The sequence below is a fragment of the Dasypus novemcinctus genome, chromosome 24 (assembly GCF_030445035.2).
Source record: "Dasypus novemcinctus isolate mDasNov1 chromosome 24, mDasNov1.1.hap2, whole genome shotgun sequence".
In the NCBI taxonomy this organism is placed as follows: domain Eukaryota; kingdom Metazoa; phylum Chordata; class Mammalia; order Cingulata; family Dasypodidae; genus Dasypus; species Dasypus novemcinctus.
Window position 1 is genome coordinate 51335875 of NC_080696.1, and position 22011 is coordinate 51357885.

The 22011-nt window shown below is 35.4% G+C and overlaps 1 protein-coding gene across 4 annotated transcripts in view; it reads left to right on the forward strand.

Annotated features, from left to right (window-relative positions):
• NCOA3 (nuclear receptor coactivator 3) overlaps window positions 1-22011 on the forward strand; it is a 142689-nt gene that overhangs the window by 100265 nt on the left and 20413 nt on the right. For all 4 annotated transcript variants that reach the window (XM_058287198.2, XM_058287199.2, XM_004469929.4 and 1 more), the window contains 11 exons: window positions 6456-6567; window positions 7434-7606; window positions 8102-8202; window positions 10001-10175; window positions 10555-10743; window positions 10918-11019; window positions 14713-14853; window positions 15133-15280; window positions 18761-19152; window positions 19339-20207; window positions 20982-21117. In XM_058287198.2, coding sequence (XP_058143181.1) covers window positions 6482-6567; window positions 7434-7606; window positions 8102-8202; window positions 10001-10175; window positions 10555-10743; window positions 10918-11019; window positions 14713-14853; window positions 15133-15280; window positions 18761-19152; window positions 19339-20207; window positions 20982-21117 — 2512 coding nt within the window. In that variant the 5' untranslated portion in view covers window positions 6456-6481. The remainder of the gene's footprint in view (window positions 1-6455; window positions 6568-7433; window positions 7607-8101; window positions 8203-10000; window positions 10176-10554; window positions 10744-10917; window positions 11020-14712; window positions 14854-15132; window positions 15281-18760; window positions 19153-19338; window positions 20208-20981; window positions 21118-22011) is intronic.

Genomic DNA, 22011 nt, shown 5'->3' on the forward strand with positions numbered 1-22011 from the left:
TTTTTTGGTTTAATTTATGTATTAAAAATGGGATATTTTACTTCTCCTTGGTAACTATTTGCAAATTGGCTGGCGTTCCTCTAACTAAAGATAGAGGAAGGGAAATTACCAGGATCCCCGAGATGATACCATTTTTGGGTGTATGTCTCCACTAAGGTATTGTGTTTATTCTCTTCTTAAAAAATGATTGTAGGGTACGTGGATGTGGTTCAAGCATTTCGGTTCCCATCTGCCATATGGGAGGTGCATTGTTTGATCCTGGGCCTCCTATTGGAAGGCTGGCCTGCACGGTGAGCTGGCCCACATGGCGAACTGGCCTGAGCGGAGTGCTGGCCTGCATGGCGAACTGGCCTGAGTGGAGTGCTGGCCAGTGCAGCAAGCTGGCCCAAGCAGAGAGCTGGTGCAGCAAGATGATGCAACAAAAAAGAGACACAGAGGAGAGATAATAAGAGATGCAGCAGACAAGAGAGCTGAGGTGATGCAAGAGATTGAGCACCTCTCTTCCACTCTGGAAGGTCCCAGCATCAGTTCCCAGTGCTGCCTAAAGAGAAGACAAGCAGGCATAGAAGAATGCACAGCAAATGGACAGAGAGGCGACAATGAAGGGAGGGGGGAAATAAATAAATACTGAAAAACAAAACAAAGCAATTGTTGGCTGGAGGATTTACTATCAGCTATTTTCCCATGACACTTTATATACTGCCTTTATTTTAACACTTAATTATTCTTCTGCTAGCCTGAGAGTTCTAGCAGATTGTGGTGCCATTCATCTCTACTTCCTGGGCCTAAAGTGGTCTGGACATGTAAGTGGGCTGAAATGGGGTTAAACTGAGAAATGAATTGCATTAGGTATACTTTATCCTATTAAATATAACGAATATCAGGAGCAAAACAAAAGCACATTGCTGCCTTTTTTCACTTAAAACTTTCCTCCTTTTTCTTTCCCTCCTCCTCATCTCTTCCTTCTTCTTTCTCCCTTCCTTCTCCTCTGGGCTCTTACCCTCCCTGCCAGCTTTGCATAGAAACATAAAGATAGGAGGCATTTATAGGAAGAGTTATCTGGAAGCTTACATAGTATTTCAGTGTTTGTGGGCTTGTTTCTTCTGTGTTCCCCTTCAGCCCCCCAAACACACACACATTATATTTCTGTCTGGTTCACATAAAGTAGTTTTCAGTAAATCAATTCAAATCCATAACTGTTTGAAAAATTTCCTTAAGTTACTGTGATTCTCAAGAGACAGGCAGAAATACTCTCAAATTAGTGTGTTTAGTCATACCTGTACAAGTCAGGGAAACAAACCTGACAGATAAACTAAATAACTGGTGGTTAGTCAAAGTTCTTGGCCCTAGCATTTAATATTAGAAAACCCAAGAATAAAAATACCCAACACTTTAATTTTAGGATATATTAGTGTTTTTTTTTTTTTAATTTTAATTTTTGTTTTTAGTTTGTGCTTTTCTGATTTCAAATTTTCTTCTTCCCAGGTGAGCCACACACTTTTCATCTCAAGTGTAAATAAGTGGCATGGGTAATATTAGACTACCACACACGGCAGTTTATCCAGTGATTTGTAGAGTAGTAGTTACTTTTTAGAAGCTTGAGGGGAATAGCAGCGTTAGTATTAACCTGCTGAGTTTGAATAACTCCTTTCCTCTGCCCCTGATATCATACTGCATACCCCCAAGCCCTGAATGTCTCACTGTGTCAGTATCCTCACTGATGATCTGGTATACTGACAAATTTTCTGGCTAACTGTTTGGAGGTGATATGATTCAACCCTATAATTTTTTTTTCCCCTTGTCTCAGGGTGGGGAGAAGTTATACAGTATATATGAAATACCCATCACTAAACTCCCACAAAAGTTACTCCCATTCCTTATTAATTTAGAAAAAGTAAAATATTTTAATTGGTCTCTCTACCAATTTAGATTACGTGGATAACCTATCTTTTCCCTATTTTGGCACCGTATGACTTTTCTTAGGCCCCTCAAATAACTTCTCGCTTGTCTAAAGGACACTGGTGTTATTGATTTATTACTTTTCCTTTTGGATAGGGAATACTTCCTGTATCTTTGCCCATGTGTCTAAACTTGCTGTGTATAATCAAGCTTTTTCTTTCTCTCTTGACTGTAAGTAAAAGAAAGCTGGTTACTGCATCTAAGCCATATACCAAAATTTTCATGGCCTTTTTGAGCTGGCAGTATAATCCTTTGTAGCTTTTTAGCCTCAGTTAGAGTTCAGGAATGTTCATTTTCTAACAGTTTATTATATGCCATGGATATTTAAGCTTAAACTTGTACCATAATTAGGTTGTTCTGTATAGAAAAGCCTATAGTGTTTACAGAAAAATTCTGTCCAACTAAGATTCTTGTGCATTTTAAATTTTTTATGGACTTGCTTCTGGCTTTTCCAAATAATATATAGAAATAGGTAGTGCTAGATTTTGATAGCACTGGAAAGTATTCTCAATTGATATTCTTCTGTATTTGAAGTAATTGCATAGACTCTCTTGTTTTAGCTTAAAGTATATATTGTCATATTAAGACATGTATATCATCGAACTCTTCAGTAGAAATATTTTAGACAAGGAAAATAGTTGTAAATTTGACTTAAGGATCTGGATGTTAGAGTTTGCTACATTGAAAAATTGACTATCTATTGGGTCTTTGAATTCTGATGCAGTGAAAAATTCTACTTTAGTACTTTTCTATGCTGTGGTGTGGCTTTACAAGGCTTCTGTGATTAGACTGTGTTTTATCTGCAGGTGCAATATTTTATAACAATAAATTGGGTAACATCTCTTCACTAGAAACTTGAAAAGATACAGATGCCCTTCACTATTGCATTTCTGATATGATTTCAGGAGCACGTATTACTTTGAGGACAGGTTTATATTTTGGTCCTAATTATTTACTCACCTGTATGGGTTGTAATCTTTAATTGTAGGGAGTCAGAATTTAGAAGGGGCTCAATATTAATAGATTCTTATGCTATATTATTTCCCTTTTGAACGTGGATTTTCCCACTTCCATGTATCCTCTATACTAGATGTGTTTTAATTAAAGATATAAAAATTTTATGTGATTACAGATCTGAGTTTCTTTCCCATAGTTTTCATTGAGGTATAAAGTCTCTTCATAGGCCTGGTACCTGCCACCTTCCTTTCTCCCATTTTAATTCTTTGCTACTAACTGAAAATGGTCTACCTTTTATACTTCAATAAGAGCAATTTACCAAACTAGATTATATATCTTCCCTGTATGTAGATTGGGTCTGGCTCTGCCAGTGAGAAGCAGACACTAGGCCCTGCAAGTAAAATAAATGCTATTTGCATTTTAAATGTTTATTATATTCCATAAAAATTATGATTAATACCAAGTATAAAACTGTACATAAAGTACTTTGTCATAAACATTTGTGTTCAGGAATTAGTATGTTATTGCATATGGTGAAACTTGTTTTTAGGTGCAGAAATACTTATTTTTCATTTTTTAAGTTTGAAAATCTGTAGCCTAATAAAGTTTAGGAGAATGTATTTGCTGTATTTTGATTTCTGTACAGTAGTTTGTAATTTACTCTATGGACACTGTAGCATTTTAGGCATTGTATCATAGATAGGGTTCCAAGGATTGTCCTTATATAAGTAAGAATTAGAGAAAAACTCTAGGAAACCCGTTTGTAAATAAAACAAAGTAGAAGTACTTTTTATCTTAAATATTAATAGTTATATCATCATGTTTGTTTAAGCACTGTTACCGTGGTTTTAAATTTAACTGGAAGTTTCAGTAGCAAATTTCTGGATAATTACTTTTACTAGGGTTATGAAACTCTGTAAAAAATAGTAAAGTTGGAGATTTAGTAGTAGAGTCCCTTAGTAGTAGCATGGAGGCTCATAATTGTATAAGCACATACAACTTATTTTGCTCTGCCAGATCAAGAAGAGCCATATGTGTTTATGGACATATGCAGCTATGTATAGATTTCTCTATGCCTTGTAAACATTGGACACAAATGACATGTATGCATGTCTGGTTTTGACTGAAATTGCAATTATTTTCTTCCATGCTAAGAGATTCTTATTTCTGTGCTGATGTAACTTAGACCCCCAAAATTCATTATAGTGACATCCTATATCAATCATAGAAGTAAAAATACAAAAGTTTAAAGTGAGACAGGATTACATTAAATTATATAGATAGAATGAAAGACATTCTAAAGTACACTTAATAGGTTGACTCTTCCTCTTACAATTATTGGGTTCACTTTTCCCCTTATTAACTTGTTGGGCCTATAATAACTTTTGATAGCTATTGCAGGGAAATAATTTGTGTTTAGGAAATATTTGAGTGTCTGATATTTAACACATTTGGTGTTTTGCTTATTTATCAAATACTATTGACCACTTATTATGCACTAGGTACCTTATGTTGCATTGGGGATTCTGCTTATATTTAAAGCAAAGTAACACTGCACTATCTGATAGTTGAATAAATTTTATCTTTAAAATTTTAAGAGAAATGTTATTCATTAAAAAAATAACCTTTGAATAAAACAAATATAAAACCAAATGTGTTGAGACTTGGCTAAAATTATTCTCCTTGTGTACGTAAAGAATTGTTCTTTTTAAATATGAAAATTGAAACAACATAATTTTTTAAAATTTAGAAATAATTTTAAACACAGCAAAATTACAAGAAAAACAATAGTACAAAGAACATTTATATTTTTTCCCCCAAAGACTCGCCCATTGCCAACATTTTATCCCACTCCCTTCCTCATTTGTGGCCTCTCTTCCTCATTTCTTTTCTCCCTTCCCTCCCCCTTCCGTTCCTTTTCCCTACTCTACCTTCCCTTTCTCTGTCTGTCATATATATTTCTGAACGACTGGAGGGTCATTTGCATTTATCATGGCCTTGTAGCCCTAAGTACTAAGCATAGGGTTAGTCTCTTAAATATCCACAGGATAGACCACAATCTAAGTAAATTTAATGATAAAATGCTTTTATCTATTGTCTGCATTCCAGTTCTCTCAGTTGATTCAATAATGTCAATGATAAAATGCTCTTATCTATTGTCCGTATTTCCTCAGTTGGTTCAATAATGTCAGCAGTAGACATTAGGGAAATGACAATTAAATACAATACTTAGATTGTGTCATAGAGAAAAAACACCAAATCTTTAAATTCAAAACATCTCAGCTTTTCAGTCTTCATATTTTATTAGTAAAATTAGAATCAAAATTTTGTTGGGATTTAATTCATAAAGGCTATTTGTAAAGATGATGTAATCTGAAGTCTTGATCAATGATAGTGATTTTGAGTTTTTAAAAAAATGCTACAGATTTTAAGTTTGATTAACATCTTAGTGTGAATTTTGCATTATTTTAATTAATTTCTCTCCCTGGTAGAATTGTGCCACCTAGTGGAAATTAATTTCATTCAAAATATGCTTTTTCTGTGAAGTTTAGATGGAATGTCAGATGCTTGTTAACATTTACAAAAAAATAGTTCAGAATGTCTGTATTTTTTTGGTTGACTTAGTCTTCTGTAGAACAGTGAATTGTCTTCTCCTAAACAAGAATTTAGGATGAATAAAATTCTTTTTTTAAAAGGAGGCATTGGGCATTGAATCTGGGACCTTGGATGTGAGAGGCAGATGCTCAACCATTGAGCTACATCTGCTCCCCAAAATTCTTAGGAAGAGAAGGCTTAGTAGATATCTTAAAATTATGAGCTGTTATCCTTGTCAACAAAAATAGCCGACATTTATCTTCATCACTGAAACTTTAGGCAGAGTATAATTATTTTTCTATCAGTTAATGTTAAAACAATTGTTACTGTGTGGATCTAAATTTTTTTTTTCCCCAGGAGTGTTATTGCTTTACATCTATTTTCTAAGCAGAATGTAGTAGAATTTACAATGTTACTTATATAATCTAGGTTTACTTTGAAGTAACAGAAGAAAAATATAGTAGATAAGTATTAATGGTCCAAATGAAAAAAAAATGTGATAACTTTGAAAATAGTCTGGTTAATTTAAACTTCTGTCATTTGCAGACATTTGCCAAATTGCAAGATAAGCCTCTTATTTGGGCTTACCTGGATATAAATAAAATTTAGGATTTTATGGTGTGAGAGATTTGATGATCTCTTACTGAATAGAAAAGAGATGTCTTATTCTTAGTGAGATGTTAAATGTTAACAATTTTAGTAGGACTAGAGAAACATTTCTATCTTGGGGTTGGACATTCTGTGTTAATAAACTGAAACATGAATTCTGAGGTTGTCTGAAGAATATTTATGATAAAGAATATAAAAAATTATTAATATAAATGGTAATTATATTCTAAATTAGCAATTTAGGGAAAGTTGTTCTAAATTTAAAGTTGCAGTCATTCAATCATAGAATATCTTTATAGAGTCACTGATGTTTTATAATGTTTTTATTTTTTTAGTTATTAGTTGCTGATGTATATTCAAGATGAGTGGATTAGGAGAAAACTCCTTAGATCCTCTGGCTACTGATTCAAGAAAACGCAAATTGCCCTGTGATACTCCAGGACAAGGGTAGGTGATTTATTTTCCTTGTTCTTCCCTTCCCATTTTTTTTGTTGTTGTTTAAAGATAACATTTCAATTTCTGATTATTTATAATCTCAGATTAGATTTAAAAATTTTTGCTTAAGTAATGTGATTTTGCTTTGTAGTAAGTGCAGTGACAAGATGGATATTCATATGATGTATTAGAAGTTCTTTCGCTGATTCAGAGAGAAGCTAGAATATTATATTAAGATTCTGTCATAATGTAAAAAGCATTTCTGAATGGAAGAAATAGGAATTAGGAATAGATGACCAAGTCTAATTATAAGAATCTTTCCTATATGAGATATGTAATAAGTTCGTAATAATTAATAATAAATTGATATTTTGGCATTTGTAAAGTTTCATCAATGATCTTTCCTAAATTAAATTAAAAGTTAAGAAAAAAATAGTATTTTATAGTATTTATAAACTGTTAGTGTTACTCCAAAGCTTTTTTTAGTATTATTTCATGCTCAGTGTCATTTGAATTTTGATTTGATAGTTGAAAAATAAATGTATAAACTCTATAATGAATAGAATATCATTAATAATAAGCAGCTATCATGGTATAAAATTGATTTGTTTTACTATCTCTATGAAATAAAGACCATTTTCCAGTTGAGGAAACTGAGGCTAACTTTTGCCCAAGGCCATTGGGTTATAACAAAAAGGTGGAATTGAATTTAGATTTGCATGAATTTCTACTCTGTTGTTTATTTCTCCAAGGCAGTGCTATGATAGTTTCCATTGGCTGAATTTGTTTTGTTTACATATAAAGTTAATGGTGTTGTATAACTCTTTTCTGATATGTGTACTCATGGCTTTTCCCCTCCTCCTCCCTCCCCTTTTTAGTCTTAACTGCAGTGGTGAAAAGTGGAGACGGGAGCAAGAGAGTAAATATATTGAAGAACTGGCTGAACTGATATCTGCTAATCTTAGTGATATTGACAATTTTAATGTCAAACCAGATAAATGTGCAATTTTAAAGGAAACAGTAAGACAGATACGTCAAATAAAAGAGCAAGGTAATATTAACTAGGAAAAACTCTTAGGTCTTTTTAAAAAGAATTTGTTAACCATGTTTATGTTTGCCTCTTTGCCACCATGTTGCTTAGATGGGGACTACTAATTGAAGCTAGTATATGTGGGAATGGACAAATGAGTCGATCAGCTTTGTTCTTTAGGAAACAAGTAACAATGAGTTGGAAGAAAGCCAGTGTCGCTCACCCTGTCGCATGTTAGGAGTTCCCTTTCAGAAAATTCTCAAAGAATACATTTAGAATTGAAAGAGATTTAGTGTATCTTCTGCCCTCCTTTATAACTCTGAAGTTTGTTAATTAAAAAATTATAGCATTATTCTTTTTTATCAGGAAATGATGTATATGTGTATATACCTGTGCATGTAAGTACCTGTGTGTATGTGTGTATGTGTGCATGTGTGTCCTTGGAATGATTTGATGACAGATTTAATCTATAACTGATAAAATTGCCATTTGTTGTACTTCCTTCTGACTTTTCAGGAAAAGCTATTTCCAGTGACGATGATGTTCAGAAAGCTGATGTGTCTTCTACAGGACAAGGAGTTATTGATAAAGACTCCTTAGGACCACTTTTACTTCAGGCAAGTATAAAAGTTTTAGGCAAAGGCCAGTAAACTTTGTTGCACTTTAGATATGTTATTAAATGATAAAAATTTTGGTGAGATTTTGGTTAGGAGATGAGAGCAAAAAGAAAATGTTTCATTCTATGAGAATGTATTAGTAGGCCTGTCATTACAAATTACCACAAATTGGGTGTCCTAAAACAATGAAAGTTTTATTCTTTTACAGTTAGGCCAGAAATCCAAAATTCAGGTTTTGGTAAGGTTGATTCTTTCCAGAGGATCTTCTCACTTCTGATGGTTACGTGCAAATCCTTGGTGTTCTTTGACTGGTAGCTTCATCACCCCACTTTCTGCCTCTGTCATCACACGGTCTTCTTCCTTGTGTGTCTTGCTCTGTGTCTCTGTATCCAGATTTCCCACTCCTTTTTCTTATAGATACCAGTCTTGGGGTTTAGGACCTAATTTAACCTGGTATGACCACATTTAAGCTTGATTGCATCTGCAAAAAAGAGCCTTTTTCCATGTGTAATCAACATTTATAGGTGCTTGAATATAACTTTTTAGGGGCACAGTTCAACCCACTGCAGTCTGCTCTTTAGCTTCTCCAAATTCATGTCCTTCCCGTGTGCAAAATACATTCTACCCCATCTCATTATCCCCAAAATCTTAACCATTTCCAGCATCAACTCTAAATAGAAAATAACATTTAAATATATTCAACTTAAAAAGTCCCAAATCTCATCATCTAAATCAGATATGGGTGAGACTCTGGGTATGATTCATCGTGGGACAAAATTCTTTATCCTCTTTAACCTGTGAGATTAGAAATCTGGTTATCTGCTTCCAAAATAAAATGGTTGGACAGGCATAGCATTGGCATTCCCACTCCAAATGGGAGAAAATTGAAGGAATAAGATGACATTTGTCCCAAGCGACTTTAAAATGCAGCAGGGAATATGCCATTAGGGTTCAAGACCCAGAATAATTCTTTGTGGCTCAGTGCTCTGCCCTCAGGGGTCATGTGAGAGAATTGAGTATTCTGCAAATGATGGTAAAATGCTTTTACAAGAGATTTGTGAGATCCATGACTCAGCAGCCCCTTCCCCCCATTATAGTTGGCAAAGTTAGAAGGCATAGACAAAATAATAAATAGAACTGGGGAAGGGGTGGGTGGGGCGTTTGTTTGGAAACAAAGAAGCAGGAAGGGAAAGTAAGCCATAATTTCACTTCTCAGAGATAACATTTGGACATTTTTTTAAGCTCAAACCTTTTTGGACATTTTTGTTGCAGTGATCATATGGCACAGTACAGTTCTGTATCCTTGAGGAATTTTTTTAGACTTAAATGTGCATTATTTTGTGGGTAGTTGCCTTACATAGATCTGATCTGATTAACCTGTAGTGCTTGGAGAATATTTCTCTTACTTCAAGGCAGGGGCTGAAGGCTTTCATAAAGTTCACTTGTCATCTTTTTTTTTTGGGGAGGGTGGTTAATTGATTTGCTCAAACTACTTTTTAGTGTATAAGTTTTTAAAATCCTTAATTCTCATTAAGGAATAGTATGTGTTGTTCCTATAGGTTGACTCATTTTCAAATGGAAAAATGAGAAGACCTAAGGATTTAAAAAGTTTTTTTACTTTTAAAAACTTTTTAGAAGACATAAATTAAAAACAAAAGTAAAACAAAAATATCCCAGACACTAGTTCAGTTTCCATGTTGGCCTTATTTGCCTTTTTTCAGATTGTCTAATGTTAATAGAGTGGTGACTTTTATATTCTGCTCTGTACTAAGGCAGGTATTAATGTATTTCATCTTAGGCATTGGATGGTTTCCTGTTTGTGGTGAATCGAGATGGAAACATTGTATTTGTGTCAGAAAATGTCACACAATACTTGCAATATAAGCAAGAGGACCTCGTTAACACAAGTGTCTACAATATTTTACATGAAGAAGACAGAAAGGATTTTCTTAAAAATTTACCAAAATCTACAGGTAGGCTCCTAGAGTGAATTACTTAAATCAGTTTTTTTTTTTTTTTTTTAACTTTCCATGACTATTTCTTAGAAATGTGAATGTATCTTTTTTTTTGTAAGTCAAGTGATCAGACTGTGTAGGAAGGCAAGTAGTTTATTAGTACAATTTTCAAATGTGACTTTGTCTCTTTAGAATTTGGTACACATTTCATGGGGCTAAAATATACAACAAGTTACTTAGATTTCTGTTGAAGTTGAAATTATTTCAATGTTTTGTATATGGCCACTGAAATGTTAGTGTAGGTATTACTATGGTAGACATGTGTAATGAGAAAGTATAGCTCAGATCCTTGATATTGGTCATAAGACTGAATTGCCTTTCAATTTGTTTTCCCAAGTTAATGGAGTTGCCTGGACAAATGAGACACAGAGACAAAAAAGCCATACATTTAATTGCCGTATGTTGATGAAAACACCACATGATATTCTGGAAGACATAAACACCAGTCCTGAATTGCGCCAGAGATATGAAACAATGCAATGCTTTGCCCTCTCTCAGCCACGAGCTATGATGGAGGAAGGGGAAGGTAAGTACACATCACATGTTAGTGATGTTTATGAAGCAAATAGCCAAACTTAATTGCTTTGTAATTTCCATTTTTGTAACTTTTCTTCCCGAATTTCATGTTCTTATGAGTCTATTGAACAGACATATGGAAAAGTTAAATATAATCCTTATTTGGTTAAACTTTTAATGGTAGATTTGCAATCCTGTATGATATGTGTGGCACGACGCATTACTACAGGAGAAAGAGCATTTCCATCGAACCCTGAGAGCTTCATTACTAGACATGATCTTTCAGGTAAGGACTTCGTGCGTGCGTGCGTTTGTGTGTGTGAATAAATATATTTTTATAAAATTAATAAAATTCTACAGCTTGCCCTGTTATTTAAGTGCCTGTACCTACAACATTGAATGTTTTGTATGTATTAGTTTCTTTTTTCCTTATACAACCATAAGTTAGGTTCAGTTAAACCTTTGGTATTTGAGTTGTTATTTGACAATTAAATGAATTTAAAAATAAACATAGAGGTACCTGGATATTTTTCCAAATAGTATTTTGGATCAGAATTTAGTATTTATTTTCTCTAATTAAAAAAAATTATAGTGTGGAAATAAGTTTTTAAAAATCCAGTAATTTAATGAGAATTACTGGGAGTAATTCTTGATTTCCATGTGAGCCATAATCTTGGTCTGCCATTTTTGACCATGGGAATGAAGAATTAATCCAGTGGTCAGTTGACAAGGCACATTGATGAAATTAAAGGCCATGGTAGTGTTATCTAAATAATTCAGCTTTAGGATCACTCTGGTGATCGTCTGAAACCTTGGCTGGTGGTGCCAAGGGTTTACCATACATGCTCTATCTCCTAGTTGAAGAAACAGAGGCTTGGAGAGAGAGAGGTTAGGTTACTTATACCAGATCATAGCTTCTTGTACAAGAAAAGAATTTGCATGTGGGTCTGCCTGACTTCAGATCCTGTACCCCTTTACTCTGTGTAATACACATCCTTTTTTCTTTTTTAAAGGTTTTATTTCTTTTTCATTTTTATTTTTTAAAGATTTATTTATTTCTCTCCCCTTCTCCCCCCCGCCCCAGTTGTCTGTTCTCTGTGTCTATTTGCTGCATGTTTTTCTTTGTTCACTTCTGTTGTCAAAGGCATGGGAATCTCTGTTTCTTTTTGTTGCATCATCTTGTTGTGTCAGCTCTCCGTGTGTGCGGCGCCATTCCTGGGCAGGCTGAACTTTTCTTTTGTGCTGGGCGACTCTTCTTACGGGGCGCAGTCCTTGCATATGGGACTCCCCTGTGCGAGGACACCCCTGTGTAGCAGGGCACTCCTTGCGTGCGTCAGCATTGCACGTGGGCCAGCTCCACACGGGTCAAGGAGGCCTGGGATTTGAACCATGGACCTCCCATGTGGTAGACGGACGCCCTATCCACTGGGCCAAATCCGCTTCCCAATACACATCCTTGTGGGCACTCACAGTACATTATCTGACAAAATGAGTAGGTTTAAATAAATACAAAACATAGTTGTAGTTATATGATATAATACATATACATAATTTATTGTCTATTTACAATTTATTGTTAAAATAGCTATTTTCATAGTCATTCAGACATTTGTGCTAGGCTTAGATATTTAATTCTCATGAGGCTGTTTGAGATTGATTTTCAAAGATTGAATAGAAAAGCACCAGATAAATTTCTTGTATTCTTAACTGTCTGTTTATTGGAATTTTAAAAATTTACCTTGAGAAAAGCAAACATGATGACAGGAATGTTTTGGTATTATTTTATCCTTTCAGAGTGGGGTCTTCCTCTGGGCCCTGTTAAAGTTTGACAGTCTCCCTAATAATAGTATTTTACATTTTATTACTGAAGATACTAACTAAAAAGCTTTACCTGAGCAGTTTAATGAGGTAGCATCTTTAAAATTTATCTCATCAATATTTTACTTATTAGTAAGCAATGTGAGTTTCTTAATAATGAAATATTTTGTCTGAGTAACATAATTTAAAACTTAGAGCCATTTTACCTATTAGTTATAGTGTGTACTTCCAGTTGCTATCTTTTGTTTCATCGGAAGTTTGTTGCTCTCAGTGCAGTACTGTTTTTAGCCTCTAGAGTGTTGGCTATTTTGTGTTTGCCATGTGGCTCAGGTCTGCTAAGCTTAGGTGACTGTTGAAAGCAGATCATCCCTAATCTGTGTGCAGTGAAGATGTGTTTCTTTTTTCCTGGAATGCATTTGTCTCTTTTCTCTAGCTATTCTCCAGTTCCCACTCCCACCCCCTTTTATTTGTCAGCATTAAAAGTGTGAATTTTAAACAGATTATTGGACAATTTCTTATACCCATCAATCATTTCATTCATTGTTAGTGCCTGTCTCATCCCCTGTAGTTTTTTCAGGGCTACCTTCACTGTGAAGATCCATGAGTTTTCCTAATCCAAACTTGTTCTTCAGCATTTTACTTATCTAACGGAATCAATTTATTTTGACCATTTCTCTTTTTTTTTGAGATGCAGGGGTTTGGGGATTGAGCCTGGGACCTCTTAGGTGGGAAGCTGGCACCCAACCACTGGGCCACATCGGTTTCCCTTAGTTGGTCTTATCATTTGTTTTGCTTGTTGTTTTTTTTTTTTTTTTTCAGGAGGTATCAGAAACTGAACCAGGGACCTCCGATGTGGGAGGCAGCTGCTCAACTTTTGAGCCTCATCCTCTCCCATTGACCACTTTTTGTTTTGAAAGATTTATTTTTTATTTATTTCTCTTCTCTCCCTCCTCCCTCAGTTGTCTGCTTTCTGTGTCCATTTGCTGTGTGATCTTCTGTGTCTGCTTGTATTCTTGCAGTGGCACCCGAAATCTATGTGACCACTTCTTTTAAAGTTATTTATCTGCACCTCTCAGGTCTTGATGTCATTATCTTCTGGATTTGGCGGACCCTTTGGTGCCGAGTGTAAGAGGTCCCTCAAACCTGAGTGCTTCATTTTTTAAGTAAAACCTCAGAACAGGTGAAACAGATAACCATTGGTAGTTTTGATGTCAACATGAGCTTCAGTCATGGACTGACAATTTTTGACCATGGAGCCCATTTTCTCATGAGGAAATGCCACGAAGTACTTGTCAAGAAGTTTTTGCCCTGAACAATCTTCAGTAGAAGTAGGAATTCTTTGAATTTTCTAAATATAGCATCATTGTTCTGTAGAACCATGACTCTTGAGGATATCAGATGAAATTTTGGTTCCTTGAACCCTTGTGACTGGTGCTTTTTCCAATATTTAACATTTAACAAAGTTCACATCATTCCAGTCTTTCTCAGGAAATGGATCAACAATTTATTGACTCACACACCTTTTGCCACTTTTTGTAAGGTGCTTATTCTTGCCAATCGCTGTGGTGCTGCAGATAGTAAAAAGGCCTAGACATCTCTTTATAAATCCTTCTTCAATTTCTTATTGTTTTTGAATATGTATATTTGGTCTCTCTTGTGTATTTAATGTTAAGTAAAAGTTTACAGAAACTTGCAGAATTGTGCAAATGAATATTTGGTTAATGTAGAGTTTTAGACTTTTTAAGTGTAAAAAATTCAATCTTCTCTCAGATGGAAAGAACTGTCTATGGTAGTTATTGAAGCAGGTATTTTCTCTTGCTTCAGAGTTGCAGTGACCAAATAACTTGCGACAATTTTATTTGTAGTTGTTATTTTTTTCCCTTTAAATGAAAGTGAAGTCTTAGCTTATCTGGACAGAGTATACTCAGAAAGTAAAAGGAACTATGTAGTAGACTCATTATATATAGAAAGAACATTCGGAGGTAAGAACATCTTACAGGATTATGGTCTTAAAGAAAAAAGCTGTGTATGTACCAGAAATTTGGATTGGTGTCAATAGAGCAAAGATCAAGTGTCTTATTTTATTCAGTGCTGCAATATTGAGTTGACAACCTGTAAATACTTATGGTTTGGATTTAAGTCTTTATTTTCTTGTTAATAGGAAAAGTTGTCAATATAGATACGAATTCACTGAGGTCCTCCATGAGACCTGGCTTTGAAGATATAATCCGAAGGTGTATTCAGAGATTTTTCAGTCTTAATGATGGGCAGGCATGGTCCCAGAAACGTCACTATCAAGAAGGTAAAAATTTTAGGATTGACTCTTGATGTTGTTTGTCATTGTTTGCTGTGATATAAAGCTCTGACTATTCATATGAAAGTAGTTGTTATTTTGGGATAGGGGAGTAGACAAATGATTCTTGAGTATTCTTACTTTAGCTTGTTAATAATCTTGGTACAGATCCATTGTTTCACTGGGATCTTTAAAATACCATACTTGAGGTGCATTTCATTCCTTTGCTTTCCTGTATGGATTAATTTTGCTGATCACAGTTAAGTATTGGCATAATTGTCCCGACAGCTTACATCCATGGCCATGCAGAAACCCCAGTGTATCGATTCTCTTTGGCGGATGGAACTATAGTGACTGCACAAACAAAAAGCAAACTCTTTCGAAATCCTGTAACAAATGATCGTCATGGCTTTGTCTCAACCCACTTTCTTCAGAGGTAATGATAGATTACTGTGTATTCTCATGTTAAATGCGACAGTATTCTCAGGTGCTTTTTTATTAGTGTAAAATGAGAGAAAATTTAATGAGATGAAAGCATGAAGGGTATTGGATTTGCTGAAGTTGAGTTTTAGGTTCCAGATTGTGGTATGTTTTCTTTAAGGTTTAAAATATATATATATATATATATATATATATTTAAATTAGTTTATTGAAGTATATCACTCATACATAAACATATATGAACAATAAGTATAGTAATAGTTGTGAACTTAAAAACCGGACATATATAACATCATACAGGACTTTCATAACTCACCCTACCACCAATACCTTGCATTGTTGTTAAACTTTTTTAGCTAATAATTAAAAAGTATTGTCAAAATATTAGTACTAACCAAAGTATTTTCTCCCAATTCACCCTATTATTATTATTATATCATTTATATGTGAACATACATAAGCAATTAAGTGCATAGTAAAAGTTGTGAACTTACAAAGCAAACATATATAACGTCATACCTGGGTTCCAAGCATCAACCCTCCCCCAACACCTTGCATTGTCATGAGACGTTTGCTACAAATTATGAAAGAATGTGGTCAAAACCTCACTACTAATTATAGTTCTCATCTTACGTTTGGTGTGTTTTTCCCCCAACCCATCCTGTTATTATTTTTTAAATATATTTTTTATGACAGAAGTTGTAAATTTGTAAAACAATCATGCGCACTGTGCAGAATTCCGAAACAACATCTCTCTATTAACACACCACACTCGTGGAACTTTTGTTACAGTAAGATAATATCTTCTGTTTGTTACCACATCCATAGTGTACATTTGGTTCACATTTTCCATACTGCCTCATTATCAATACAGTACATCTTTGCCATAGATGCAAGAATATTGTATTATTACTGCCATCCACAGTCCATAGGTCACTCCAGTTGTATTTTTCCCATGCTTCTCCACATTCCTAACACCCTGCAGCAGTGATATACATTTGCTCTAGCTCGTAAGGACACTCTTGAATCTGTGCCATCAACCACAATTCTCATCCATCTCTTTTTTTACTGTGTTAGTCAGTGCCTAGATTTTTCTCTAGCATTCTGTCAATTGGCATTTACAGGGAAGCAGACTTGGCCCAATGGATAGGGTGTCCGCCTATCACATGGGAGGTCCACGGTTCAAACCCCGGGCCTCCTTGACCCGTGTGGAGCTGGGCCATTCTCAGTACTGATGCGTGCAAGGAGTGCAGTGCCACACAGGTTCCCCCTCATTGGGGAGCCCCACATGCAGGGAGTGCACCCTGTAAGGAGAGCCGCCCAGCACAAAAAAAAGTGCAGCCTGCCCAAGAATGGCGCCGCACACATGGAGAGCTGACACAACAAGATGACACAACAAAAAGAAACTCAGATTCCCAGTGCTGCTGATAAGGATAGAAGCGATCACAGAAGAACACACAACGAATAGACATAAAGAGCAGACAGCTGGGGGTGGGAGAAGGGGACAGAAATAAATAAAAAATAAAATCTAAAAAAAAAAAATTGGCATTTACATACCTAAGCTACCATTTCCAGCCACATCCCCATTTTTATAAACTAGCTGTTACTCATTCTTTGTTACCATCCACTATACACTTTTACAGTAAAGTTAATTAAAACTTCTACATACATAAACATAGTCTATTTCTGTCCTCCTCTAGTCTCCTTTAAGAATCTACCACCAGGTCTTGAATATATTTTCCTATAATTTCTTCTAGAAGTTTTATGGTTCTTGCTTTTATTTTTAGGTTTTTGATCCATTTTGAGTTAATTTTTGGATAAGGTGTGAAATAGGGGTCCTGTTTTCTTCTTTCGGCTATGGATATCCAATTCTTTCAGCACCTTTGTTGAATGGACTGTTCTGCCTGAGCTCTGTGGGTTTTATAGGCTAGTCAAAAATCACTTGACCATACATGTGGGGGTCTGTTTATGAACCATCCGTTTGGTTCCATTGGTTTGTCTGTCTGTCTTTATGCCAGTACCATGCTTTTTTACCACTATAGCTAGGTAATATGATTTAAAGTCTGGAGATGAGGGTTTGCTTTTCCTTTTTATGATGTTTCTGTCTGTTCAGGACCCCTTACCCTTCCAAATAAGTTTGATAATTGCATTTTCAATTTTTTTTTTTTTTAAACCTGGTGAATTTTTTATTGGGATTGCATTGAATCTGCATATCAATTTGAGTAGGATTGACATCTTAATGATATTTAGTCTTCCAATCCATGAACAAAGGATGTTCTTCCAGTTATTTAGGGCTTTTTTCTTTTAACACTGAGTTGCAGTTTTCTGAATGCAAGTGCTTTACATCATTGGTTAAGTTTATTCCTGACTATTTGAGTTTTATCTGTCGTATTTTATTTTCACCACTCTTTTGACACTTTTAGTTACTTTTATTGATATAATCTTCGTTTCTAGACTTTCTTTCAGGCCTCTCTCTCCTGTCTTTTCTTTTCAGGCTCTAGCACACCCTTTAGTATTTCCTGAAAATCTGGTCTCTTGCTTAGAAATTCTTTCAGTTTCTGTTTTTCTGTGAATATTCTAATCTTGCCCTCATTTTTGAAAGACAGTCTTGCTGAATATAAGATTCTTGGCTGGAAGTTTTTCTCTTGTAGTGTGTTAAATATATCAGACCACTGTCATCTTGCCTCCATGGTTTCTGGTGAGAAATCAGCACTTAATCTTATTGGGTATCCTTTATATGTTATGTATTGCTTTTCTCTTGCTGTTCTCAGAATTCTCTCTTTGTCTTTGGCATTTGACATTCTGATTCCTGTGTGTCTCACAGTTGGTCTGTTTGAATTTTTTTGGATGGGTGTACGTTGTGCTTCTTGGACTTGGATATCTATGTCCTACAACAGGTTTGGGAAATTTTCTACCATTATTTCTCCAAATATTTTTAAGGTTATATTTTCATGTGACAGTGATTATTTGCTCATTAATATTATTTCTGGGAAAGCTGGAGGATGGGAAGATTAGTGCATGAGAGTATTATAAAAGTTCTGACTACCTCTGCTACCTATCATTTCTAGTGATGTCACATTACTTTTAAGGACTGAATTTAAAATTGGAATCTACTCAAAGAATAAAGGAGTGTTACTATTGATGATGCTAATGGTAAACCAGCAACACATGAAGCGGACATTGACCCATTAATTGTGTAGTTTTGTTACGTGAGGTCCAGCTGTAACCCTCAGATACATGGCAACTCTAATTAGGCCCTGCTGAGATTCCAGTCAGTGTACCTCTTGGCCCTTCAGAGTGCTGTGGCAGTGTTGTTTAGATCCTTCGGCTGGCTAAAAAATATGTTAATAGCTTAGTAATGGATTAGTATCTAGATTGGAATTGTCCTGACCTCATTTCTTATTGATCTGATTCAGGACTTGAACACATGCCTCTAATTTTTTAGTAAAGTTTGATGTTCTGTTTTTTTTTGTAGAGAACAAAATGGGTACAGACCAAACACAAATCCCATTGGACAAGGCATTAGACCTCCTGCAGCTGGATGCACCAGCTCAGTAGGTGGCGTGAGTATGTCACCAAGCCAGGGCTTACCAGTGCTGAGCAGTAGGACCTATGGCTTGGCAGATCCTGGCACCACGGGGCAGATGAGTGGAGCGAGGTATGGGGGTTCCAGTAACATAACTTCAGTGAACCCTGGGCCAGGCATACAGTCACCGTCTTCCTACCAGAACAACAACTATGGTCTCAGCATGAGTAGCCCCCCACATGGGAGTCCTGGTCTTGGCTCCAACCAGCAGAACATTATGATTTCGCCTCGTAATCGTGGGAGTCCAAAGATGGCTTCTCATCAGTTTTCCCCTGTTACAGGTATTAATGTTGGCATTTCCTTTTCTTTATTTTTTTTCTTTTAAAGTAATTATTGTTTCCTCTCTATCCCACCATAATTCTTGTAGTACTTGCCCATTATTTAATAGAAACTGTGATGAATTAAGTGGTAATTTGTTACAGTATATGCAAGTCTAACTCTTTTTCCTAAACTATCTCCAAATCCAGGTGTACACTCTCCCATGGGATCTTCTGGCAACCCTGGGAGCCACAGCTTTTCCAGCAGCTCTCTCAGTGCCCTTCAAGCTATCAGTGAGGGTGTGGGCACTTCTCTTTTATCTACTCTCTCTTCACCAGGCCCCAAGTTGGAGAACTCTCCTAATATGAATGTAATACAACCAAGTAAAGTGAGCAGTCAAGATTCTAAGAGTCCCCTCAGCTTGTATTGTGACCAGAATTCAGTGGAAAGTTCAGTATGTCAGTCAAATAGCAGGGATCACCTCAGTGACAAAGACAATAAAGAGAGCAATGTGGAAGGGTCAGAGAATCAGAGGGCTTCTCTGGAAAGCAAAGGTCATAAAAAATTACTGCAATTACTTACCTGTTCTTCTGATGACCGGGGCCATTCCTCCTTGACCAACTCGCCCCTGGATTCAAGTTGTAAAGATTCTTCCATTAGTGTCACCAGCCCCACTGGTGTCTCCTCTTCTACATCTGGAGGAGTGTCCTCCACATCTAATATGCATGGCTCACTATTGCAAGAGAAACACCGGATTCTGCACAAATTGCTGCAGAATGGGAATTCACCAGCTGAAGTAGCCAAGATTACAGCAGAAGCCACTGGGAAAGACACCAGTAGTATGGCTTCTTGTGGAGAAGGAAATGTCAAACAGGAGCAACTCAGTCCTAAGAAGAAGGAAAATAATGCACTTCTTAGATATCTTTTGGATAGAGATGATCCTAGTGATACACTTTCTAAAGAGTTACAGCCCAAAGTTGAAGGAGTGGATAATAAAATGAGCCAGTGCAGCAGCTCCACCATTCCTAGCTCATGTCAAGAAAAAGACTCTAAAATTAAGACAGAAACAAATGAAGAGGTAATTAGTTTTCTGTGTATTACAGCTTAGTTGTTGAGTTTCATCACTGCATTTGTGTTAGAAAGATAATGTTATATACAAAATGTTATTTTCTATTTGAGATTTATTTTATAGATATTAATCTTGAGTTTTCATTTCTTTGTCATTTTGTAGTACACCAGTAAAATGATATAGTTAAAATGATGTAGTTAAAAGTATCAGATATGTTGTATATTAAAATATGGCTATGATTCTTTAGTAGCCAATTTGAAAATTTTCATATGAGATGTTTATTGTTAGAAAGAGCAAAATGTTTTGTTAAGGGTATGGTAGAAGTACACAGGAAAAAAATATATATCAAGCAATGAATTTTGAAAAATAAATTCAGGGACACAATTACATTCTATATAAGCATTTCCCAGATTCTGCTTGGGGAACTCTTCCAGGAGATGTTAATTTGCACTTAAGTGTATTAAAGGCTTGGAGAAACTTAAATTTAGGATCCCAGTGTAACTTTTTTAATCCCAGTGTTTGGTAATTTTATTGATCAAAATTCCCTTTTGGAGCACGCCTGTTGAACATTGGTGATTTTATTAATCATGTTTGATTTCAGAAGGTATGTTGTAGACGCAGACTTTTCTCTCAGGAGTCATAATAAGTCAGTCTTTAAGTTGGGCATTATCATTTCAGGTGACTATTGTATTTTACTTATTCCCATTTAATATATTTTCTTCTGAAGAATTGCTAATATATCCAGTAGTGTATACAAGTTAATTTTTAAAAATTTGTTTTCAGGGATCTGGAGACTTGGATAATCTAGATGCTATTCTTGGTGATCTAACTAGTTCTGACTTTTACAATAATTCTGTATCCACAAATGGCAGTAATTTGGGAACCAAGCAACAAATGTTTCAAGGAACTAGTTCTCTGGGTAAGAAAGAACAAGGTTCTTCTCTTGTTGGCTTTTATATTTTAAAAATCTGCATACTTGTATGCACTCTTAAACTAATACCAGGATCCAAATACCATATATAACTTGAAGCCTACTCTGCCTTTTAGTTTCTTAACACTATTCTATAATGTATGCATTAAAAAAAAAAAGCAACTTATTGAATGGTTTCCTGGGCTCCCTCCCCCTTTCCATTTCTCAAGTCTAATATATATGATGCCAGTAATCATAGCAAATGGTCATCTTTGGTTATTCCAGATCAGTACCAAGTGATAGCACATATCATTTTTTTAGCCATAGAGAATTGAATTAAAAAAAAAAAAAAAGGACAACCAAAACTGTACATATTAAAATCTGTCCTTGGCGGGGAGTAGATATGGCTTAAGTGGTTGAGTGTTTGCCTTCCCACATGGGAGGTCTCGGTTTTAGTTCCCAGTGGTTCCTGAAAAAAAAACAAAACAACAAGCAAAAACCATCAAAAGAACCAACTCAGGAAAGCCGACGTGGATCAGTGGTTGAATACCAGCTTCCCACATACGAGGTCCCAAGTTTAATCCCTCATTCCTGGTATCACAAAACCAAACCAAACCAAACCGAACAACAGCAACCAAGAAACTCAAAAACCTGCCCTTGGATATTTATGGAATCTTGCCATTTATCCTTAGAGTTTTCCTCTTCAATGTTTTCTGGTCCTTACACAACCTCTCTTCTATTGCTATATATGTTTGTTTATTAATTTAATAAGATTATATTGAATGTAATTAATTGAGGGTAAAAAGAATAAATCACAGTTATCCAGAATGATGGTTATTCATGTTCACCAACAATATTTCCTAAACTGAAAGCACAGTCAGATCAATTAAATAGATTGGTTAA